The sequence below is a fragment of the Anser anser genome, assembly GCF_964211835.1.
Source record: "Anser anser genome assembly, chromosome: 22".
NCBI classification, from domain to species: Eukaryota; Metazoa; Chordata; class Aves; order Anseriformes; family Anatidae; genus Anser; species Anser anser.
Genome location: NC_139743.1, coordinates 8,809,619 through 8,834,405, shown reverse-complemented (window position 1 = coordinate 8,834,405; position 24,787 = coordinate 8,809,619). Strand labels below are relative to the sequence as shown.

General features: G+C 50.7%; 1 protein-coding gene across 11 annotated transcripts in view; it reads right to left on the bottom strand.

The window, feature by feature from the left end:
- ETS1 (ETS proto-oncogene 1, transcription factor) overlaps positions 1–19,965 on the bottom strand; it is a 77,456-nt gene extending 57,491 nt beyond the window's left edge. Inside the window, exons 1-3 of one of the 11 annotated variants that reach the window (XM_083808539.1) lie at positions 19,815–19,965; positions 13,088–13,170; positions 10,699–10,843 (exon numbers count right to left, since the gene is read on the bottom strand). In XM_083808539.1, the coding sequence (XP_083664665.1) occupies positions 10,699–10,843; positions 13,088–13,159 (217 nt within the window). In that variant the 5' untranslated portion in view covers positions 13,160–13,170; positions 19,815–19,965. Of the gene's footprint in view, positions 1–10,698; positions 10,844–13,087; positions 13,171–14,119; positions 14,377–14,888; positions 14,906–15,014; positions 15,992–19,814 lie in introns of those variants that run through there. The other 10 variants (XM_083808533.1, XM_083808536.1, XM_083808538.1 and 7 more) reach the window with 10 other exon arrangements.
- Between the last annotated feature and the right edge of the window lie 4,822 nt (positions 19,966–24,787).

Below are 24,787 nucleotides of genomic sequence, written 5' to 3'. Positions count from 1 at the left end.
CACTCCGACGTATTTCCCCGTTCTTGTTCCATGTTGGCATTTCCCACGGAGATTTGTTTTTGCATCACCACAGCCAGCACCAGAAAACGCTGAGTTTTGCCTGGAAATGTTTGGGTTTCGTTTCGACAAAACATTGATGATTTCTGCAGAACGATCCGTCACTTTTGGCAGTAACAACAGAAATAAAGAAAAAAAAAAAAGACAAAAAGCAGTATTTCATCCAGATAGGGACGGAGCTGACACCCAGCCTGGAACTCGGCACAAGTGGAAGGTGAAGCAGGCTACCGGCTCGCCTCGTTATCCTGTCACTTTGATCACTGTGAAGCGAGGGAAACTGCTCCTACTTTCGCCTAGTAGCTGTTTGCCTGGATATGAACACAACAAAAGCTGCCAGACAAAGGGAGCACCTGGTCTCACAGGGTGAGGCAGTAACGGGATGCAGAGCAGGGGCAGGGAAGGTTTGAGCACCCCCGGAGCCGTCTCACAGCACACACGGGCACCCCGGGCTTGCGGCGTGGTGAAGAGCTGGTCCAGGGCAGGACTGAGATGCCGGCTTTATTTCCATCCCAGCCTTCCATAATTATTCGTGCCTCTCAAGCCTGCAAAACTGGGTTGAAATCTCCCAAGCGCAGGCTCCTCTGTGAGATGCCTGGAGCTGACCAAATTAGAAATTTTCCATGAGCAGGCTCCCCTGGGGCATCTCCTCCTTTTTTCCTATTCTACCTCGATGCCGACATCGCTCCGGCCAAAACGAGTGCCCTCTGCCCGCCTTGAACTTCACATGTGGAGGGTGAATCACGCAAACCAGAGGAGAAAGGCATTTGTGACTCCTGAAAAGTCATCGCTGATGAGTTGGGGAGAAGTAGCTTGGGCCATTGCTTCTTAAAATCACATCCCACTTTGGCGGAGCAATTTATTTTGCTCCGTCCCACTCGCTCTACGGGAAGCACAAATATCTACAAGTGTTTCTGCCACGTAGCGCTGCTCACGCAGCATATGCCATGTCAGCGGCCTTGTTTCCCTTTCCAGGAAGGGAAGTCCTGCCATGAACTGTTGATCTTTACTGTATTGCTTTTCGGTGCACGCACCCACTCCCCTTCAGCGAAATCAACGGCAGCGTTCCCACCGAGCGGGGTGAAGCCGGCCCGCTTTTCAGGCAGACTGCAGCTTGCTTCGGGGTTTCAAGACTGGTTCCTGGCCTTGAACTCTGAGCTGCCCTTGGAGCATGGAAGGGGAAGGAAAACCACCGATGGGGAGCCCTGCCTCCAAGAGGGGAGGGGACCGGAGGTCTCCAAACGCAGCTCTCTAAGGATGCACCGGCACCAACTCACGCCAGCTGAGAATCTCCTCGTGCCAAGAAGAAGCCCACGTACAAATCCCACCCCAGGCTTCACCCCAAGCCTTTCCCACACCTAACATGAGCCACTTGGAGGCTGGTGAGCCTCCCGCTGCAGCTCCTCCAAGGCCGCTCCGCTCGCTGGCAGAGAAACCGTCCTCCCGACACGCTCAGCCTTGGCAGCCCTGCCTGCCCCAGGCAGCGTCCCCTCCCTGAGCCAGCTGCAGGAGAGCAGCGGTATTGAATCCATTGTGAAGCAGCCAACAATTGACCCGCTGCGAGTTTTTTCACAGCCTATTGATACAAATCCCCACCGGGGAAGGCCCATCCGGTGGGCCGCGTAAACTTCAGCACGTGTTTCAGCAGCTATACATAGCTCCAAGGGGACAGCCCCGCCAGTGCCTGGGTGTCACTTCAGATGTCTGTTCTGGTTTTTTTTCCCAGTATTGAGCACTTGTACAACACCATTCTCTGGAGACTTCCAGCCACTTGCCTGACCTCAATGAATTAAGCATCGCAATAAAATGTGCAATGAATTAATCATCTGTATCTCCGACGTGAGAAACTGCTCACAGGCAGGCTTCTGAATGACTGAGGCATCTCACTCCAAGAGAAACCAGCATGGTTTAAATGCCTGAAGACTTCCTGTTAAGTCACGTAGCCAAGGTCTTCCAAACTCCAGCTTTTAGACTCGGTCAGATCTCCTAAATCCACTTTTCTTTTCCCTGAGAACCCTTCCTCCAGAAGATCACCGTTGGGGAAGAGCCACCAGGACTGGGAGCTCGGGTGAATGAAGCCGCCCCGCAGGCTGGGAAGGGAAGAGGATGCTGCTTTATACAGACCGGGAGCTCCGGGGTGCTTTTGGTCAAACAGATCGTGGCTGCAAAGCAGGAACGAAGAGGGGAGATGCTACAAGAGCAGCAAAAGAGCACTGACCCCGCACAGCCCCCAGGAGCTCCAGGCAAGTTAAGGAACTTCACGTGCACAAAGCAGGGTCTTTGCACAAACCCAAAGGTCTAGGAAACAAGGCACGGAAAGCACACCACATTTGAGAAATCTCAGACCTGGCTCTGCTCTGAAGAGGAGGAATCACATCACCCACAGCTGACCACACGGGCAGCTCAGTCTTATTTCTATTCAATTTTAGCAAGGGAGCAGAGAGATGCCATCCGTCACAGAGCTTTCAGGGAACATCAGTCCTAACCCTGCCCTTAAACCGCATGGATCTGCGCTGGGCATTTCTCCTTCCTGCTCTCCATCTACCCAGCCTTTGAGCTGTGTGTGGCACAGGACAGCCCCGTCCTGGAGGTGTCTGTGTGTTAGAAATAATAAAAAGACAGACAGACCATCCTAAGACAACTCATCCCCGCCCCAAACGTCTGACAGCATGGTTTCTCAGGCTGAAGTGATGCAAATAGCTCAGATAAGGCTCAGATAAAGTATCTGAGCTCTCGAGGGCTTATCTGAGCTGAACACCGACTCCAAAAATTCTGAAATTTGCCCTGTGGGACTATCTCCATACAGCCTGATTTCCATCTGAAGCTTCGACCTCCAGAGGCTGCAGTAACAGCTCCTGTTCAAATGCATTCCTGAGATAGCGGGGCAGGACCCGCAGGTCTGCAGCGCTGCCCGGTCGCGCGCTATCGGGGGCTTTGCCTTCTGGTGGGAACGCTGCAAGGGCCTGGCGGACGGCTCAAGGAACCGGTGACGGCACCTTTCACCGCCAGCGCTTACTGAAACGGATGAGGCAAAGCCTCCCGCAGCGGTGTCACTGGGAAGATCACTTTCCCCCGGCTACAAAGCGCTCCGTGCTGGGTTTTCCTCTCGGCTCTGCTCCCTCCCGGTGATTGCCAGCAGCGGCTGGCAGGGCGAGCGCAGCCTCGGGGCGCCGAAGCGCAGCACCACGCACCCCACCATGGGCTGCGTCAGCACGGGCATCGTGCTGAGCCCACGGGGCTCCCCTGCAATCTCAGCCTGGCAGGATGAAAAGGGCGTCAGCAATCACAGCAAGGAGCGCTGATGAAACAGAGCCGGGCCTGTGGTAACAGACAATCTCTAATACCCGCTTACAGCGATAAACATTCACGCTCAGAGAGCCAGCCCTTCTGAAACCCAGAGAGCTGCAGCAGTCGGAAGATGCATGAGACCTGGTCGCGGGTATCCACGGGGGTATGTATAGCACGCAACTCACACTGTGAACGGAGCCAGGGGAAGCCCAACGCCAGGCTTAGAGAGAGAAAATCGAGCTCTCTTTGTAAAGTAGCTACAAAGGGCCAGTTAGCTCCCTTACACCTGGACTACAGCTATCCTTCGGCCTGCAAGAGCATCAAGGGTCCCCCGTCCCACAGGCAGACCCCATACGCTGTGTGCTCTGCAAACACGGGCGTAAAAGAAAGCAGGAAGGATTCCTTCCCCAAGGGTTGCAACCAAGTAATCAGTAATCTCGTAATTTATACACCTAATGCAATCCTAATAAGGGCGGAAAGCTTTCTGAGAACTGTTCAAGGGTCTGCAGACTTCATCCCCAAATCTTGCTGACCCAAGCAGAGAAAGCTTTCCTTTCTGTAGATGTCTGCAGCAGTCAGGCAGAGTTCTCAGGCAAGAATAGCTATGAAATTCTATAGGACGGCTCATAAACCATAGAAAAAAAAGGTTTAATTTCCTACTAAAAATTCCCAACAACTCGCTCCCAAGGGGCTGGCATGCCAAAGGGCCGCTGCAGCGCGCTGGCTCCCCTTCCGCAGCAGCTCTTCGCTCTGGCTTCAGAAGCAGGGAGCAGGGAAGGAACGCGTGGGCAGGCTGCGAGCTCTCCGCAGCTCCCCGGCGCTCAGCTGTGTTGGCAGCACCAGGGTTAACCGCGGCGGCGCCCTGTAATGCAATGATTTCTGGTTTATTTCAGCAGGGGAAGCGTGTCCCGGCCTGATTAGCCCAATGGTTTCCTCTTTTCCCATAACCTCCAGACCCCCATGGCCTAAGTGTTTACTTTCTGAAATAAAAAATCTGCTAGTGTTTTTCTTTTTTCGGGGCATGTGTATTTTGGGAGGATTCGGGGGGAGGAAAGCGGAGGGGGGAGCTGAATGGGATGGGAGGCTCGCATACACCTCCCTTCTCTCTCCCACCCCTCACCCCCAGCTCCTTTCCAGCTGCAACCTCTGAGCTGAGACTTCTGGCTTCAATGTGAGAGAGGGAGAGAGAAATGTATTAATGAGAGAGTTCAGCCTCTTGCTTCAGCAGCTATAAACACAGTGAACATCTGGAGGGAGAGAGAGGTGCTTCACGCTGCCAGGAGCTGAAAGAAACAGGCTGTTTTCAGGGTCCCAGCCCCCCCGTGCTCTCCACGTCCCCCTCTGCCTGCCCTGCACATACCCAGCATCACCCAGCCAGCCCTGTCCATCCAGAGAGAAAACAGGAGCTGCTCTCACTCTGCTGCCCTCCCTGCTCCAGCCAGCACAGCAAAGCCCTCCACGGGCACTGCTGCAAGAAGGGCTGGCCACGTGCATCCCCAGCTCCCCGGAGGGGATGCTCTGCTGCCCGGTATCCCCTGAAGCAAACGCTCCTGGGTCTCAGCACACTTGTGTAGGCAAAGGGGGTTGGGAAAGCTCAAAGAAGCATCTGCGCTTTGCGTGGCCTTCCTGAAGCAAGCGTTTGGGGGCACAGGATGGAAACAAGTATATCCAGGGGGAGATTCACTCCATCCCTACAGAGGGATCCATGCTCCTCCAAGAGCAATGCCAAACGAGGCATCTGCAGCCACCCTCAAGGCACTAAGGACCAGCCTGTGGCTTAGTGCCTCCTGCATCGAGTTACTCCTTCCCCACAGCACACCGAAGCTGCCGGTGCTGCTGCTTGTTTTCGTGATGTTCCTGGTGCGGTGCACTACCAGCGCCTTGCCTCGTGCTGAGCTCCAGCCCCCCTGTTCTGCTGGAGGCCCTTAGCAAAGCTGTAGGCAGCACCCCCAAAAACGGGCAACAGCCTTCCCGTTTTCTCCCAGCCTCATCCAGCACCGACTCCCTGCCCAGAGCACGATTCCTCCCCGCGCAGCAGCCGATCCCCAGCTGACACCAGTCTGCAGCTCAAGTGGGAAAAGTGCTCAGTGCTCGTTCTCTGGTGATGACCCAACATGCAGGGATCTCCCGGGGGTTTTGTCTCTGCGAGGCGAGACAGGGATTTTTCCAGAGTCAGGCAGGAAACAAACAGAAAAGTGAAAGCCTGGATTTTTGTCATTCTATTGCTTCAGTGCAAATAAACCTCTCCACGTTGTGACTCGCAGCAGGTTACAGCAGGGGTGCAGAGGGAGCGTAACTAGGTATCGCAGGGTCGCCTGCACGTGTTCTCCTCACCTGCAAAACGAAGATCCACACTGATCAGACGCTGAGTTCAGCTCCCACTAACGTGAAGAGCAAACCAGGAACTGCTCAGCATCCTTCAGAGGGCCCTCGCAAAAGGGCCAGGAGAGAGGCAGACACCCCAGGCAGCCGGTGGCTTTACAATTCATTCACAAGGCATAGGGGGATCTTTTCTCTTCACCGCTACATTCGAGTAAGTGCTCTTAATGGAGAAAATTGTGTATGCCCTTCAACAAACCCAGAGCACTCATTTATGGTAGGTGTGACATGACTTGAACTAGAGCCAATGAAAAACCCAAAGACTGCCAGGAAGAAAAAGGGTCAAGAAAACCCATTCCAGCCAGCTATAAACAGCTCCAGACCCTAAGGCTTGCAAGAGGCTGCGCTGCCTCACCGGCCAGAGGATGACAACAGAAAGGCCTCGTTCATGCCCCGTGGCAGAGCCACAACGGGATCCCAAGGACGAGGCAGGGCGAGCTGCGAGTGCGGGGGAATCGAGCGGCCGTGGGCTGGGCGGAGGCAGCTACACAGAGGATTTTCTTCATGGCTTTTGTTGAGCCTTGACATGAATTAGCACCCACCGCCTCGGCGCTCCCTGGTCCCTCCCCGTGGTGGCTCGCTCCTTTTCCCCCCCACCTGCTGTTTCCCTTCACCTTCCTCCACGTCCTCCCTTGCCCGCTCCTCATTTATTTCGGAGGGAGAGGACAGGCGGGCCGGTCCAGCGGAGCCGTCACGAGCTGCCTGAGAAGTCCTGCTAGGTCTCGCAGCCGCGAGCAGATGTGCGTGCCCTGTGAAAAGACGCCCATTCATCTCCGCGGAGAGCGTGCGGGGGAGGCAGCGGCGCAGGGGAGGGGGGAAGTGTTGGAGGAGGCTGAGAAAAGGAAGGAGGCCGCAGTTAAAAATAGGATAAAAGGACATGAAAAAAAAATGCAGATTTTTTTTTTTTTTTTAAGCTTCACTTGGAAAATGTGCTGCAGCTGGAGAAGCCATCGGGCTGAGCCTGGTCGGCTTTCACCTTCCCCCTCTCTCCCCCTCCCCAGGCTCCCTTCCTCCGTGCGTGGGCCTGGAAGACAGCCCAGAAAATGCTCACAGAAAGAGCTTTCCTGCGGGGCTATCCAACGGGACCCAGCGGGGGCAAGAGCAGGTCTTGCTGCAAAGGAGGGCAACGTGGGGAAAAGCAGGGACAGCCCGCGATGGATGCAGGCAGCCCCTGGGGGATTTCTGCCTGCGGCCCGGTCTGAGCTGAGAGCGGGGCTTCGAGGAAGATCACAGCCAGAGCAGGGTGGGTGCAAAGGGAAGGGCATCCCTGCGCTGTCTGCACGGGGCAACGCATCGAGCTGCGATGCTTTGTTTCAGCTCCAAGGGCTTTACTTTCCTGCCAAGCCCGTTGTGACACCACGATGGCCCAGGCTGCAGGGACCCAACCTAAGGCGCCCACTTGGATGCAGGCTCGCTGCCTTAGGGACACGCTGCCCCCAAGCTAACAAACCCAAAACGCTCTGGGTTGAGAGGTGGCACCGAGGCGATGTGGCCAGACAGCACGGCCACAGGCTGGGTCAGTCTGTCCTCTCTGCACCGTGCCCTCCCACGGCACTGGCCTGAACTGCTCTGGGTGCTGGGGATCAGCCCGACGCGGTGCCTTTTATTTCTGACAGCGTCTCAGTGCCTGGAGCCTGATCAAAATCAGCAGCATTGCTTTCACAGCAGCATAAACTAGGGAAGCAGGGTCAGACCCACAGCTCTAATTTCTCCTCTAGAAGCTTTAATTTCATTCCTTGTCTTGCAAACCTCAAACTCAAGCCCGTTTGCTTGAGTGAAAACAGAACCACTCACCCAAAGGCTCCTGTAGTGTCCAAACTGCTGGAAACACCTTCAGTCCAAGAATGCTAACTCAGCACAACAACAATCATAGAAACTTCTTCCGCGAGAGTCATTTCATCTTTCTCTTGCCATTAACAACAGTTTTATCTCCCTTATCACTAAGAAAAATAAACCAGTTCATAGTGGAAGGGGTTGTCAAAGTGACCTTGGCTCAAAAAGGCAGCGCAGCCGGGACGATGTCAGTGCTGAAATTCCGATACCACTATCGAATCTTTTCCTCCACTCCAGTTTTGTGCCTAACCTTGTATCAGCCGAAAAATATTACCAAAGGGTAATATTAGGATACTATTGCCCCAGGCACTAAACATCTGAGTGCTAAGTATGACAGCATTCTGTCAGCGGCCCTGGCTCATCAGGTAGATACGCAGCACCCTTAGTTTTGGCTCACCAGATAATGCAACCAAGAACCAATGGCTTCTACTCTCCTGTTCCCATAGGAGCTAGTTTTCATAACCAGGCCATTCTTGCTAGTTATTTTCTAACACTTTGGGGATGTGCCTTTTACTTGCAATGAAACCAATCATAGTTTGTTCTCCAGGCAGTAACAGTCCCCACCTATGCATTGCAGATTGTGATAGCAAAGTAGCAAATAAAACTGACTACATACATTTCCAAATTCTTGCCTAATAAAAATAATAATAATAAAAAACCACATCTCTCTCCTTGTCTCTATTGACAAACTAAATTCACATCAAGCTTTCCTTTATGCTTATCACCAAATAATCTTAGCAGACTAAGTGCAACATAAATAAACACCCAAGTTTCAGAGGCAAAATACCTTCTCTAAAGGCAAGCAGCTCTAAAACTTTTAGAAGCATTGCGGGTTTCTATTACAAGAGGATATATTCACACTTGCATTTTCCTTGTTGACTTGTTTCTTTCACCAACACCAGGACCATGAAAACCAAAATAGCCTCCGGTACACCAGAAGAATAGATGACAAATGGTTGTAATGTGCACCCGAAACACAAAGGAGAAATGAAAGACCGTTCCTAGCAGTGTATACAAATGAGAGTTTCCTCTCATTTAAAATTAGAAACTGCTCTAGACTCTGAAGAAACGATAGTATATTAAAAAAATATCAGAGAAAGAGTACCTTGCACTGCAACAGGAAGAACTGAAAGATAATTCTTAGGTATTGCAAGAGATTGAGAGGCCTGTCCTACCAGTCCTGGTGTAATGAAAGTTGGATCAAAACCTGTTGAAGACAATGACTTTTTTTTTTTTTACTGGCTTCACTGAGCTTTGAACCAGGCTCCAAACTTTGCAGCAAGAAATTTCACAGACCCAGCATGGGGTAATGAAGATCTGGGTTGCAGATATGTTGGTCCCTGGAGAGAGCACTTTCACAGAAAAGGGGAGAGGGTAGGGAAAAAAAAAAAAAAAAAAAAAAACACAAAGAAAACTTTCCAGGCACAGATTTGCAAAATGTTTGAGTAAATCCAAATGCTGCAAGGGCAGATTTCATCAGAGCAGAGTTGACATCACGCTGAGAGAGGTCACCCACAGGAGTTGAGCAAATAGCTGAAATAAGAACGGCTGGGAATAGACAGCAGAGTTTTTCTCCAGCCACAGCTCTCTGTGTCCATCTCCAGCTAACACACAAGTGCTCACCAAAGGAAAAAAAAAATCAAAATGCCTGAATATTTGCCAAGGAGAGATTTCAAACTGTACATTTGACCGCAACAGTTACTGGTTCTGCTGAACTCTTTAGCTGCAAAAAGTCTCTAAACATCAGGGCTTTTCCCCTCCCAAGGGACCAATGTGCATAACTAACGAGCCAGGAACAAGTCACAGAAGACCAGCACATGCCATGCAAAAGCTTACATGGGATTTATGTGCTTCATGATAGGCTTATGTGGGACTTAAGTGAAACATAAACTTCATATTGGCCCTTTGCAAAGGTCACATTCATGCAACTTGAGCTCTTTCACTCAGTTTTGTGGTTGGCTTGTGCCACAGTGTACCCAAGCCCTCTCCTTTGCCACAGCACAAATGGGGAAGTGATATCTGGTGGAAGCTCTTCCCAAAACCAATCACACTGCTGTGGACAGGCAAAACCTCCAAGAAAAGCAGCACACAGGGTCAGGGAACACACCACACTGCAGTGGAAACAGGCCTTGCACCAAGGTCCAAAGCTCTTCGCTCATGCCTTGTCTCTGGGGAGTCCTTCACCACCCATCTGATATCCCCACTGCCGGCTGGTTATACAAGCAGCAGCCCAAACTGCAAAGCTCTGCTTCAAGATTCACAGATTGAACGATGTGCATGGCAAGAATTAGTCACAGGCGATTTTGTAACGACTTTGAAAGTATGAATGCATTAGAGAATAGTATCATCTAGTCAAAGTCAGTGAAATGGCTTAACTGTACCGCACACCACAACCATCCAACCCTGACAGCACAGCACAGCCACACAGCTCCAGTTGTGGTTATTTTGCACTGCCTGAACACTATACCACCACCATCCCCAGGAGCAAGGGAACAGAGCTGAGCTACAAGGGCAAGAGAGCCAAAATTACTGTAATAGCAGCATTAAAACTCAGGAGACCCGGGCTCCACTCCATGCTCCACAGAGGCCCCATCATCATCCAGAAGAAACCAGCTGAAGGCTGTGCTAATGCCATTAGACACGTTAGAAGCACTGACGATGCAACAAGAAGCTGGGCAGTTCTGCCTTGCTACAGCACACGGTGTCCTCTTGTAAACCCTGCATCTGTCAAGACCCCAGGGAGTAAAAAACAGGGCAGCAATCCCTGGACGTAAGGGTCTGTGCGTGCACGTCCCTGCACACCTCGCAGAAGTCCCCACCTGAAAGCAGGGAGGACTAACATCACTTCCAGCATGGGGAGAACTTTTAGTGAAGCAAAGCAGCTTTAAGGCTTTTATCTGCTTTCTAGCCTCATCTCCTCTGAGGGAGACCCTTGATGGCCAGCAAGGGAGATACAGATCTGCTTTCCAGAAGTGCTGCTGTTAGCTCTTCTATGGATACATAAGACAGAGGAGAATACACTCCTCAGGCACATTAAACCAGGACTTTAAACCTCAGCTTCCCACCTGAGCACACCGCCAAACCCCACCAAGAAAGGAGGAACGCGCCACCCCTCCTCACACACCCCCGGACGAGGGGTCCTACCCGTGCTGTAGTGCTCCAGGCCGGTGGGCACCTCCTGTATGGCAGACTCATCCCAGAGCGGGTAGCAGGCCCTGGGCTGGTAGCAGGCGGACTGGAACCCGCAGGTCATCCAGGGATCCTCGCAGGAGCCGACAGCGCCTTGCTTCTGGCCATGGGAGAAGGGAAAATGTCACCTCAGCAAGCAAAGCGAACCCAGAAGCATCCACCCCCTTTCAGCTGAAAGTCACAAAGCGTTTTCCTACCCACTCAGGTGCAAAATAACAGCAAAAGGGAGGAAGAGTTTGCATTTTAATGGTGGACTCGGCAGTGATCTTGATCTTAGAGGTCTTTTCAAACCTAAATGGTTCTATGATTTTTGTTGCCAACAACCGAGGCAGCAGTCAATGGAGCAGCAAGACCCATCCCCAGGATGGCAGGTTTGCCAATTGCAGCCACCACACCAGCCCTATAACCTGTTTCTTCCACCCATCTGCACCTCTGGAGAAAATACTATTTTTCATAGCTGTGCTCCCTGTTATTAAACCTGGTTGTTTCCCAGGTAAAACACTGCCGGTGCTGAACAGGCTCAAGGAGCAGCCAGGAGTCAAGCAGCTGAAGAAACAGTGTCATCTGGTGTAATTCACCTCAAAACTCACCCAGCAGGTCGTGACAAGGTCAAAAAGCTCCTTTTAAAAACAAAATGGAGGAAAAGGGGGGTGGGGGGCTTGTGGTGATCAAAATGGCAGCAGGCAGGGACCTGTACTGCTGCCCTCCTCAGGGACAGCTCCAGGGCAAGCTGAGGTGCCACGGGAAGGACACCCCAAAAGAGGGCTGTTATTTCATCCCTGCCAACTAAAAACTCTTTTTTTTTTTTTTTTTTGGAAAATTTGAGGCAGAAGACCCCACAGTCTCCCCAAAATTGTGGGGGACCCACAGTGAGGGAAGTGCTGGCTCTCAGCATTGTGTTTGTATTCACAGCCACATTGATGCTTGCATTGTTTGGGTTTGTTATTGTTGTGATAATTATTTATCTTATTGATAGTTAGGTACACATATAAATGTATGTATGTGCATAAACATGTATTATTGCATATGCTTCACATAATAGACTGTTACATGCTTATGCCCTATATACATTAATTATACCATACAGATACATGTATGGATCATGTGTTATGTAGGCATATGTTATATAGTCCTAGGTTGTGATTGTCACTATATGTAATCCACATCCTTGTTTGTATGGATCCGTAAAATTTTTTTTATATATATATACACACACAAGCATACATAGATATGTGGAAATAATCACAGGATATAATTTTTATATATACAGCTGTAAAATATATATATACACATATGCCCTATAAAAATACATGGCATATATACATACATAGATGTATGTGCATGTATACCACATATCGGATTTTACATATATGAATACATTGATAAGAGAATAACATATACATACATGTAGTGAAACCTGTAAATAAATTCAAGATGTTTTCAGTCATCTAATTTATTATTTCCCCACACAGAAATAGTTTTGCTTCATTTCCAATCAATATTTAAATGCCAAATGCATTCTTGGAATCATTTAGAAGGAAGATATCGAGCTGTATTAGACATTTTTCATGTGTCATAGTGGCCTTTTCTTCCTAATTTGGTGAAAATTCTGCTTTCTAGCAAGTTGTCTGTATCCCTTGCTGCGTCAGCTCAGTTATGGCTTACATCCAACCTCATCTAGGATCTTTAACACTAGCCATAATTTTTTTGGACAAATGTCCATTACTGTGATTTCTCTAAATAAAGGTCATGTGTAAACATAAGATGACGGGCAGCACAAAGAAAGCACAGTCCCAGCTCAGGAGCAACGCGAGGCACTGTCAAACCCATCCCACAGCTGCTGGCAGTTGGCACAGGCGTGCCCAGCATCACACCGTAACGTATATTGCACACAACCACCCGTCAACTCCACAAACAGAAAGGAACTGCCTGGGGAGAGGAAGCCCCATATTTGTCCAAAAAACTCCAGCCAAACCAACCGAAGCTTTTCCAAAGCTTGATCTGCTTTGTGCTGATGCCGCTGCATTCATCCACAGCAGGTGAAGGTCAGTGTGGAGAGCGGAGGCTGCAGGACAATGGTTACCCTAACAATCCTCCTCTGACGACAAGCACAGGAAATCCGATGCAGCGATCCTATTTCCAGCTTGGGTTTGCAAGCTCAAGAGGTTGAGATAAGCTCTGGGTAAACACTCAGCATTTGGACACTGCTCTGAACTACATGAAACCTTGGAACGATTTAGCGGTCAACACCGAGCCGTGTCAATGAATGGTCTGGCAATGTCACAGCAGCCAAAGAGAAAGCCCACTTCTAGAGATAGAAAAATAACCCAATCTCTCTTCTTACCATCACTCCAGGGCGAGCCAAAGGATAAGGGCCTGCACTGCCAATGGCTGTGTCCATATAGTAACTCATCATCTCTGAGGTGCCTGCAGAAATGGAGACAGACATTAGATGCTCTGCTGCAGGAGTCTGGCATGGCATAAAAATTGAGAGCAGCAGCTAGACCCACTGCATAACTTGTGTTTTCTCACAGCCATATTAAGGTGGGACCAGGCTATCATCTTAATGACTTTAAGCTGGAAAAGTAAAAGGGAAAAAAATCTGTATTAATAATTGGTGTTGTGATTGGATGTGTACATATCAACAACGCGAATACAAATCCGTTAGTGTAAACTGATGGGAGCCGGACAATGCTGAATGAATTATCACCTGGAAGCTGATGGAGCTGCTCTGAGGGTGGATGAGATCATATTTCCTTTGCTGGAGAACCAGTGCAGAATTGTTGCCAATTTTTTCCCCCCCTCCAATTTGTTGAGATCAACACCTTTCCTGTAAAAATTTCATCAAAACCAAAAAACTTCTCTGTTTTCCAGAAACATCTTCCGTTAACCTGAATTAGCTTCAGTCCCCCTTGCTAAAGCTCTCCCCTGTATTGCTGAGACCCAGGTTCATATTCCTGACTAACGTCATTCCTTCCATGGGATGTACTCCTCTGAGCAAGTCCTCCCTCTGGTGCTATTTGCTGGATGCAATTTTTAATCACTGGTTAGCCCATTTTCAGAGCTGAGTAGCTGAAATCTAGCTCTGTTTTCCAATAAGTAGATATTTTACCTCCTCTCCTTTAAATGCACAGCAGAATACAAAGGGCCAGTGAACTTTCTGTGCTTTGAAGGACATAACATAAAGGTGCTGGGAGGAAAGAGTAAAAGGGGAGTTGCCTGAGCTCAGAAGGCCTCACTCAAGCAGGATATGACTTGGAGCCAAAGGGAATGGCTATTTTCATCACGCTAATACAGGGCATAGCCCAAGAAACAGAGGCGCTGCCACTGCTTTAACCTCTCTGAGGACACAGCAACTCCAGCTCCCGCAGAATACCTGCCCTTGGATTTCTGCAGACCTCCTCTGCTACCAACTGTAACTGCTGCAGGTGCAAACCCTCAGCCGAGTCGTCATCCAGGCAGAGCCACGTTACCATCAGCCTCCACTTCTATGCTGCACCCACAAATAGCCCCCAGAGGCACTGCCGGCCTCCCCCTGCACCTTCCCCGCTCGCAGGGCTGGGGGCTCCGCTGCTGCCCGGGCCAGCGAACATCAAAGCCAAGGGCAGAGCCTGCCTCCGCCGTGCCTCGCTCACTGCTCCAGCGAACAGGGACTGCAGATAGAGCCTCCCACCACGCGGTGTGACTAATGGCCAAACGTGAAACACCTGCATGTGTATGCGTATTAAATTATCATCATCATTTCCTGCTTATTATTACTAACTTTTGCTCTAACACCAGTTTTGGTTTTTTTGGTTTTTTTTTTTTTACTTCTCTTTTTAATTCTCAAAGCTGAAAACTACCAATGTGGTGAAAGAACAACAACGCCGTTTCTCTTTGCACTTCGAGCAAACCTGAAAGCACACATATTGCAAGTTGCTGTGGCTGAGAAGCCTTAACTAATCTTAGCATCTGAGCACACCCTCCCAGCCTGCTCTAACTAGGCGTTAAAACATGTTTGCTTAATCTCATTGCAGCTGGAGAAAACAAAGAAGGTGCATGGAGCCCGTTTCTGTGACTCAGATAACGAAGGGAAAGTCACCTCGTCCCATTCAGTCACATGCCTGTGCCCTGCTCGTAGCCTTAAAAGAGCATAACCATCTCACCTAGAAATGACGGATCTGCCTTATGCTCTGAGGCTTGGAGTAGTGCTACCAAACTGCTTGCATCAAAACACGACAGACACCGGCAAATAGAGGGAGACAGAGAAATCTTCAGCCCAATCCACCTACTTCAATAGCACACACGCCTGAGAGCAAGGAGTTACGGCGCTGAACCAGCAGTACCCACGAGCAGCACTTTTTCCTGCTTCGCAGCTTGTGCAGGAGGCAGTTGGGGCTTGGCTTTGTTTTTCTCCTTTGATCAAGTCACCTAAGTCACACCGGTTCTCATAAACTGTTTTCATGCCTCGCTGAATGTTGTTTGTGTTTTTTTTTCAAGATAGTATTGCCAGTTGAACCTTCCAGCAAAGTACCACACGTCGATGCTCAGAGCGGTACAACGCTTCAGTCACTGGAGAAGCACTAACCCCTCCTGACACCCAGGACAAGGCTTCGTGCAATAAAGAATATTAATAAGATTGCTACAGAACTGCAATACACTACCGGCAGCTCCCCCCTGAGCCCCGCACTGCAGAAGAGGAGTTATCATCTCTAGACAGAGTCCGGTGCCTCCAATAAATTTCCAAGGAGAGCTTACTCTTCTGTTTCTCTGCCCCTGCACACTGTGCTCAAGGCAAGTTTACTGCTAGAAAGAACAGTTTGGGGGGGGGGGCAGAAATACAGTGCAAATTCAGCAGTCGGTCGTACCTCCACCCCTGGCAGTTTAAGGCAGCTCCAGCCCAAACGCAAGTTAAATTCAGCCACACGCACCCGCCAGCCTGATGCAGATTTTTAGACAGTGAAAGAGAGCTGGAAGACAAGCCCTGCTAGGAAAAGGCAGGTGAGCAGAGTCCATGCAGACAGCAGACAAATTGTGCTCTGGAAAATGAGGTGGGCAAAGCCAGCAACAGGAGGCAAGACAAAAGCAGAAAGGGAGCTCAGGAGTGCTTTGTCCAGGCTAATTTTAACAGAACTTCCACCACTTCCCATAGGAAACTACTTCACAGCCCAATACATCTCTCACTGTCAGCAAGTTTCCCTGATGTTCGAGCCATATTTTTCTTCTCTTGAGCTTTCTCTAATAAGAGCCTAAATAGTTCCTCTCCTCCCCTTGGATGCCATTAGATAGCTTTAATGACCACTCAGGAGCTTGCAGCTGAACTGAATTAAATGATAACGTTCTTTGTGTCAGGTAACTTGGCCAAAATTAAGGAAATCACTGCAGATTTACACTGAGATAATCAAGGTCCACAGCTCGCTGCAGACTGTTAATAAATAGAGGGGAATCAGAGCCATTTGGTAAAATCCTTAATGACTTAACAGCTTGACTTCAGTCTTATTGTTTGCTCTTATTATTCCTGTCTTATTGTGAAAACATGTGTGGGAAAAGCAGCATTTATTCTGGGGCTTGATCAGCTACCGGCCGAAGCTATTAGACTCTTGGGTCATTTCTAAACCAAATTAAAGTTCTAATTTCATTTCAACATCCTTCCCTCCTCTTTTACATGAGATGTATTTAAAACAAATTACCGAGCTTAGTTTAAAAAGGGAAAAATGATTTGTCCTCCTGGTTAAATGCACACCCTTGTGAAAATAGGGAAAAGTTTAAAAGGTACATAAAGCAAAGGTGAACTGTATCTGCTGGATGCCTGAAGACCCTTTACAAGATTCCCTTGTAGTGTCTAAGTATTACATTGTTTGAAGGATGGGGAAAGGGAAGCCGAGCGAGACCACGGTGACTTTCCTGTGGCAGAGACAAGACTCCCGTCTCTGTTTCCCAGTTTAGCACCCTGTGCACTGGTCTCCCTGTGTTCTGTAAGACCCCATGGCTCAGAGCGCTCCCCAGTTTCCGAGCTTTCAGCCCACGCAAGGCTTCTGCCCACGCCATATCCTTCATCCCCAGGCAGGCAGCCCAGCAGGGGTCTCACTGAAGGGCAGCACGACCGGGACAGCTGCAAATCAGTATTTGGGTGCTTTTTTCCATCCCAGTAAACCAACAAGATTCCCTTTCCTTGGGATTAGATGGGGAGTCAGGAGCAAAGGGCAGCATTAGTAACCCCATCAAAATATTTCCAGTTTCAAGAACGGGAGTGAAGACTTTAAAAATGCAAAGGAGCACCTCCGACGTGCCCATCCTCCACGGGCTGCTGCGCTGGCAGCTCACTGCCCCAAAGTTGCTTAGTGATAGCCATTTTATTTTTTCATCAAGTAATAATTTATCATCTTTGAGGGGGTGGGGAAAATAGCTCATGGAAATGACATTCTTCCGCAAGGTTTTAACCCTTGAAACCCTAACACTTTCCAGGCGGCCTGCCAATTCAGTCCTCAGGGGGAATAGTGTTTGTTGATCTGTTGGCATGTTAAAAAGCTCGTCCAATTCATCAAACCCTGGCACCAGCTTAAAATAAAAGGAGCATCCCTGGTGCAGGGATACAAGCAATAGAAATGAGCATGTTTCTCTTGCTGCCAGCTATTTACAAAACATGCTTTTTAACAGATCGGCCACCTCCTGTCTCTGCTTCATATCAGGGGCTCCTACATTTATTCTGATTTAGAAACTTTGCAGCGTCCTCAAAGATAACACTTTGTTTACTGAAGGCAAGCCAGGCAGGGTGGGAAATAATGTTGCTACAGTAAATAGAGCAATATATTAATTGCTTTCCTGCACCTTCAGTAAATACTCACAGAGATTAAAGGACTTGCCCAAGCTCATACAGAGGAAGCGAGGGTGAGAGGCTGAGTATCTGTGCCCCTAAGCCTCTGCCTTAACTTCGTAGCAGTGACCGCAGCGGGGTTGGCGCTGCCCTACGAAGTTTGTCGGTGCTGGGTCTGGGTCTGGTGCAGCTCGTGGGGTAGGGGCTGCCCCTCTGCACATCACTGGCTGTGCTAACGCCGTGCCTTTGCTTTTCTCGGTAGCCAGACCTGAAGGAGATTTGGTGGTGCCTTGGCAGCCTGCCTGCTTGGCCAGACAAACCCCGGCTGGGCAGGATGGCTGCTGACAAGGCAGCGCCAGCACGGTTGTGGTTCAGATCAGTCTCATAGGCACGCACACACACCCTTGTTCTCTGCGCTTGGGTGTGAGCTGCTTTCTTCTTCAGACTTCTCCTTTACCCTGATCGTTCATCTACTACTAGGCTTCTATATCGTAATTTAGCCAGAGTAATGCCACCATCGACGGCATCACCAAATCTATAGCGAAGTGACACCTGCAGGTGGTGCCGAGCAGGGGGTTTGGGTGGGATGCTAAAGCAGGGAGGCGGTTGCCAATAATCACACTGCTGCTCCTGGATCAGAGCAGCTATCTGCAGCAGCAGGAAGATGTGAATGGGTGGGGGGGTTAATTAGGTCATCTGTTATTTCACTCATGTATTTCCCTCTGTGAAATAACAGACTTACAGCACAGCGTCATGGGCCAGATCCCCAGGTGGGGCAAAGCAAATGGGGAAAGAACAGGACATGTTTCTCGCTGTTCTGCAAGGGTTCCCCTACCCTGGGAAAGGATCTGGCCCCACAAGGAACATGCACTGCCCATGTCACAGAGCCCAAACTGCCCTGTGGGATCAAAGGCCCAGCTGTGCTTTGGTGTTTTGCTCCAGACTCCCTGTTTGGGACCAGACTGCCCAAATCTGCTGGTGTTTTGAAAATGCTAAGCATTAAGTATTCAAACAGCTGTAGACAGTTAGAAAAGAGAAACCAGTTTCTCTGTACATTGCCCGATGTAAAAAAGTGACAATAGCGCAGGGGCGTTTTCTGGTTTGGAGACGTGCGTGGTACCCCGAAAGCCCAGGGGTGAAGCTGAGGGCTGGGGACATGCACAGGTCCTGATGCCGGGTGCACAAAACGCTCTGCAATCTTCCAAAAACCTCACAACCACTGGATGAGAGCAGTCATTCCCTGCTGCCCGAGGTGCAAATATCTGGCTTGCCAGAAAATTGTTTACAGGACAGGCAGGGGCGAGCTCCAAAACGCAGCCAGATTAGAGGCAGCATGAATGAGGCTGCAACCAGGAAACAGCTCTGGACCCAGCCCACAGCCCCCAAAGGTGTCAGTTGACAGCACAGGATGGGAAGTTGATGGTAACTGCAGTACCGAGCGAGTGGCCACATGCAAAGCGAGGATTTAGAGGCTAAAGGGAAGGGGGAAGGCCTTGCATGCGTGTCTCAGGGACTCGCGGCTCCTGCTGGCTCCTTGTGGCTGGGCGAGGGGTGCAGGATTGTGCCCTTCCCCAGGAACCGCAGCGGCGCAGCCACAAATCCCCACAGCTGCCACACTCAGGGCTCCTGACTCCAGCTCCTACCGAACGCAAACACTGGCACCTGTGGCATTTTCTGCCCTTTGGGGGATGCCATTGCTAGTGAAAACACGCAGAACTGCAGCAGCGAACGCCCTGTAGCATCTCCCTAGACAGAAGCGAGCCCCATCTGAGGGGTGAACGTCAGCCTGTCCGCTCCCCATCCGTGTGTCTGCGCCCCCGGCTGCACTGGCTGCAGTGAGCCGAGCGAGCATCTGAGCCCGGGCACCTCGCTTCTCCCCCTCCTCGCAGCGAAAACCAACAAACCACCACCCAGAAAACAAAAACCTAACTCGAAAAATAGGAGGAACTGCAAATGCAATCCACTGTAATAATGCCAAGGCGCAGCCTTCTGCCTAGATGAGGAACACAATAGCATTCTCCAAAACATACATATAAACTTTATGTACTCTCTATATAAAAATAAAAAGGATTTTTTAAGGGAAGCATCAGCTCAGACACTTACAAGACCCTGCGGTACCGTTAGCAAACACATGAATCAGTTACTGGGGGAAACTGGGAATGGAGAGAGAAAAAGTAAATCACCGGCAAAACAAATCTTAGACGTATCCTGAAAATGAACACAGGTACCTACAGCCCACAGCAGAGTTTAAAGCGACTCTCTCCCCACCGCCACTTACTACTTATCTGGAAGACCAGGGAAAAAGCTTATGTCCTCCACGGCTTCCCACACTTGTCTCCGATCTCTCTCCAGCTACCTGGTGCTATCCTCTGCGCCGGAGCTGGAGAGGATGGAAATACCATAGTGTTTGCGGCAGGGCCGCCTATTCAAAGGGAGGGGGAGTGGTCAGCCCCGCATCCAGGGCGGTGGGAAAGGCGAGCTCCACGCTGCTCACGCTCCGGCCGCCACCGCCAGCCAGGAAGGAAGGGCCACCACCTCTGGCAGATGTCACGCCGCGAGCCCACCGCGGGGTGCCCGGCCTCGGCGGCGGCCGCTGGGTCTGCACGGCTGCTGCTGTGCTGGGGGCTCCTGCTGAGCTGTCCCGGGGTTTCGGTGTGCTATGCGGGGGTCAGCCGGCCCCACCGAGTCCCCGTGAGGTGGGCGTTATTCTTGCAGAGAGGCCGAGAAAAAAGGCACTCAGGGCGCGATCTGGGCAAGGTTTATCCAGCAACAGCCCGGGCGCCGAGCCCCTAACCTCAGCTCAGCCTGGCAGTGCCTGATGCCAGAAACTGCTATTCCGTCCAAGGTCCCCTGGGCACCTCTGGGTTTCCCGCTCCCGCGCACACCCCAAGGCACCGCTGTGCTTTTGGGTGTCTGCCTCACCCCCAGGCATGGGCAGGATCCGGCCACCAGGCTCCCCTGCTGCCACAGGCAGAGCATGCTGTGCCCCAAAACCCTCACCATGTGCTCCTGGTACCAGGAATGCCAAAAGAAGCCAGGGTAGCTGCTGCTTCTTTTGAAAATCATAAAGGCTGGAGCAATCTCCACTTATACGCAGACCCGTAGTGGGGAGAGCACTCGGGCAGCACTGGGAGCCCCTGGGTCAGCCTCTTCCTCTGCTGGAGGTGGATGGTCCCATCCTGCATCACCCCCCAGGCGGCTTTAACCCAGGCACTACCAGAGGGCAGGGGCTCTCCGGGGATGCTGTACACAGACAGGGGGCTGCCAGGGCTCGGAGAGCAGGCGAGCGCTCTCCCGACTGGGCAGAGAAAGGGACGAGGCAGAAACACGGGTTGCAGTGGGCTCATTCCTAAAACTTGGGGTTAAATTACCTGCTCTGCTCCGAACAGCTCTGCCTCCTTCCTCCTGGCCTGCCCGAGCCTCTCAGCCCGGCTGGGACCCCCACGCTCCCAGTGCCACCCCCAGCCCCTGGATGCAGGAGGATGCACCCGTCCTGCAGAGCTGCCTTTTCCTCCAGGAGAGGGCTCCAGGCTGGAAATGCGCTCTGCTCCGGCACACGTCCCCGCCACGCCGCCTTCCTGAGCTCCTGCTCGGCTGAGCCCCAGCCAGCAGCCCCAGCAGCGGGGTGAAGCACCGGGTCCCAGTCCCTCTCGCATCCCCCAGCCCAGCCAGCACATGGCAGCTCTGGGATCTGGGCGCGAGCTTCAGCTCTGCAGCCCAAAATCACCCACACGGACCTGATTTCCCCCTTGGTTTGCTCCCATCTCCGCTTTGCGCAGCTCCTGCTTTGCTCCGGTTGCCCCTGTCCTACGGCAGCCCCAGGCTCTTGCTGTCCCCTCAGCATTCGCAGCCCAAACACCAAAATGTGCTGTTCTGGGACATTTTGTTTATGGATGAAATGGGAGGCCGGGAACAGCTGCTCTGATTTCTCCCAGAAATCCTGGTAGTAAAGTTTAATATAACAGTGAGAGGACAGCCACGGGATTCAGCCCTTATTGCCTGAATGCACTGACGCCAGAAAACTTGCAGAAGAGGTCAGCTTACAAGGAAGTTTGCAGCATCCTTACCATTAAAAAAAAAAAAAAGCAGCAGCATGTGTGTCTAAGTGCCATCACTGGAAATGCAGTCTGAAGCACTGCGGAGCCTGCGGAGAGAAATAACTCCCAGGGACCTCCTTTCCTAGTCCAAAACCTGGCATTTTGGCTACTCCCAGCTAAGTGGACATTTACAAAGCACAGATTGAAACAGTATTTGCAGACACTATCACGTGGGTAATTTCTTAATTTCTGCCTGCACAAGGCTTCTGTGGCATCTACCGCTGCCAAATGCTTCCCAGAGGAACCAAATGTGCGAAACCGCCGTGCTCGCAGGCGCGGAGGACCCTCTTGTTCTTCACCTCCCAGCCCAGGAGAACCGGGTCGCTCAAACGCACGGAGCGACAAACAGCCAAAACCGCCCACCCACAGCATGTATGCACATAAACCCATTAATGGGTCCTTCGAGGATTTTCACAAGCTCCTAAGCAAAGCATGGATCTGTGCTAGCCCTTGCGGGGACTTGGAAGCGCCCAGCGACAGGTGGCACGAGCACACGTTACCTGCTGAACTTGCAGTCGTACGGCACGGATCGCTCCTGTAGCTATTTTAACTCAGGAAATTATTTACAGGGCTCCATCTTCTCAGGAAGGTTTCCAGCCTCCTGGGCTTTGGTACAAAGGCTCGGTCACGTCTGAGCGCCAAAGGAGTGGAATGCATCCAGCAATCAATTTTTATCTGGGCAACTCTTCCCGAGGCTGCAGGATAACCCCGCTGGCAGCTGCGAGCAAGATGTCTTTCCCTGGGCTGGAGGCTTTGCTCTGCAGCAGACGGTCTTTCCGATCCAGCAATCTATATATTAATAGCCTCTGTATTATGGCTGTCCGATCGACTGTGTGTCTGCAAAACAGAGAGGCTTCTGCCTGGAGATGTCTCTTCGAAGGCAGCACGATGGCTGCTGCGTGCAGGCCACCTCGCTCGGCTGAGGCGCTGCTTGCACGTGGCCGCCTGATTTTGGGGTCGCTGCTGCCACTTCAGTCGCCTCAGCCAGGTGCTGCAGCTGGCAACAAAAAGTCGGGTTAAATTTAGGCTGGTTCATGGAGCTTATAAAACCATAGCGCACACAAAGTACTTTCCATTCCAGATGGTTTGGATTTTCTTCATACCCATAAAAAAAATAAAATGATTCATTAGTGTCTAATTAAAGCAGTTATTAACGTTTTTACTGAATCTGAGATGTCTCGGGGATGTTTTACAGGTTGTGCACAGGTAGGCTGATTAACTTCAGGGGCACACGAACGACCCCTGGGCTCCTCCTGGAAGCCCTGTCCCAGTATGCTGAGAAATCCTTATCTGCACTTTGCAGGTAGAGGAATGGATGGAAAGTGAGATTAGCATCACCCTGAGGATGGCTGCGACTGGGGGAGTTCACAGCTTGTGTCCTGGATCTGGACGATGAACACTGATCCCCTGGGGCAAAATTCATCCCAGCCAGAGTGCTGGGGTTACCCTGGCTGACGTCTGCCGCGGTTCACCCCCTGCAGCCCCCAGACTCCTTGCCAGGGAGAGATCCCTCAGACTCGTGGTCCACCAGAGGGTTGTAAACAACTGAGGGTGAGAAGCTGCGTGTTATAAACCTCCACATCACTTCATGGATCTGTAAGTATCCTCATTTCCATATTATGCTGCAAAAACAGAGCGGGAACTGATAAAAGGGCCCTGAGTGCTTGAGTGTCTGCTCTCAGCCGGCGTTACACAGTGACCCCGGTACAAGTGGGGATCTGTTTTGGAGGGTTACCTGCCTGGCCACTGTTTGCCCTGGGAAAAGGTGATACGGCCAGATCAGGGTGGTGCCTGTGCTTGTGAATGTCCCGGCAGGTTAGCCCAGGCTGCAGCAGCATTCCCCCCTGACCCTCCTCAAAATCGAGACGATGACACGCAGCCTGTGCCACAGATGGTTCAGCTGCGGTCCCCCAGGAGCCGTGCACATCTGGCCTCCAGGTGCTGAGGCTTTCCGTCACTGGCTGGCCCCGAGAGCAAAGCGGAGGCTCCACCAGGGCTCAGCCCTTTTGGCCCCGCTGGCATGGGATGAGGACCTGATTCATTGCCTCCTTGGGTGGAGCCCAGGAATACGGTGTGCCTTACCCAAGTCAAGGGGAAATATTTGTCCCCAAATCAAGAGAGCAGTGCGTTTCCATCCTTGGGTCAAGCAGGAGCTCAGATCCATCATCTCGGACATGATGTGATGGATTTAGGATATACACTAAAAAGAGAGGCAGTTCGGGGGCACAGGAGCATCCTGAATGCTTAAAATGGGTCCACACATGACTTTAGCGGGTCTACATTAGGTTAGAAGCTGCTGCAGCTAATTCTCCTTCATATGGATTGAGCTAATTGCTATAAACCCGCTCATACATGGTTTATCTTACTTCTGTAAGGGGCATGAGACCCGTGCAGAAACCAGCTTTAAATAACGCCGGTGTCTGAAGATGTGAGACTGGCTTGCGTGTGATACAATGTGCAGAAAAATTCCTTCGTTCTACTCTGAGTTTTCATTTTTAGTACAATCTCCCTCTCTACGCATGACTATAAATACGCGTACATATATATACATGATAAAACCAGAAATAACACCAAGTGCCATCCATCTTCTCATTCTGGAAGAGGAAGTGAGAAATTTCCACTCAGCTCTAAGTCTGAAGTGAAGCAACATCTCTAGGGAAGTTCTAGCCATAACATTGCCAGTCTGTGCCCTTAATATGCAAATTTGCAAATTTTGCCTTGTAGGCACAAAGAATAATCACTTTTCTAGAAGCCAACATAAATATTATCGGTGTAATCTCCTTTGCGCAGGTGTCTGCCCCACTCAGGCCATTAAAAAGCACAGGGGAAAGGTTCTCAGGAGCTCTTGAAGGCTGTAATAAAAAGGTAAATTCATTATCATTTATGAATATGTTAACTGGAAAATCAGTTATCGCTTGCCAGTTCTGATTTCAAGAAATATTAGGCCTGTTGGCTGGGAGGGGAATCTTTTATTAGACTATCTGATGTACTCGGAGAAAAGCAGATAGGATTGTGTCACGCATAACCTCTTCAAATCTGTAAATTAAAATCCTCACCCAAAATCTTTTAATCTAGGACTATAAAGCCAGATTTCAGAAGTGCTCGTTTCCCAGGCAAGCATATAAATGAAGATCAGATTTACAAAATGTTGTTG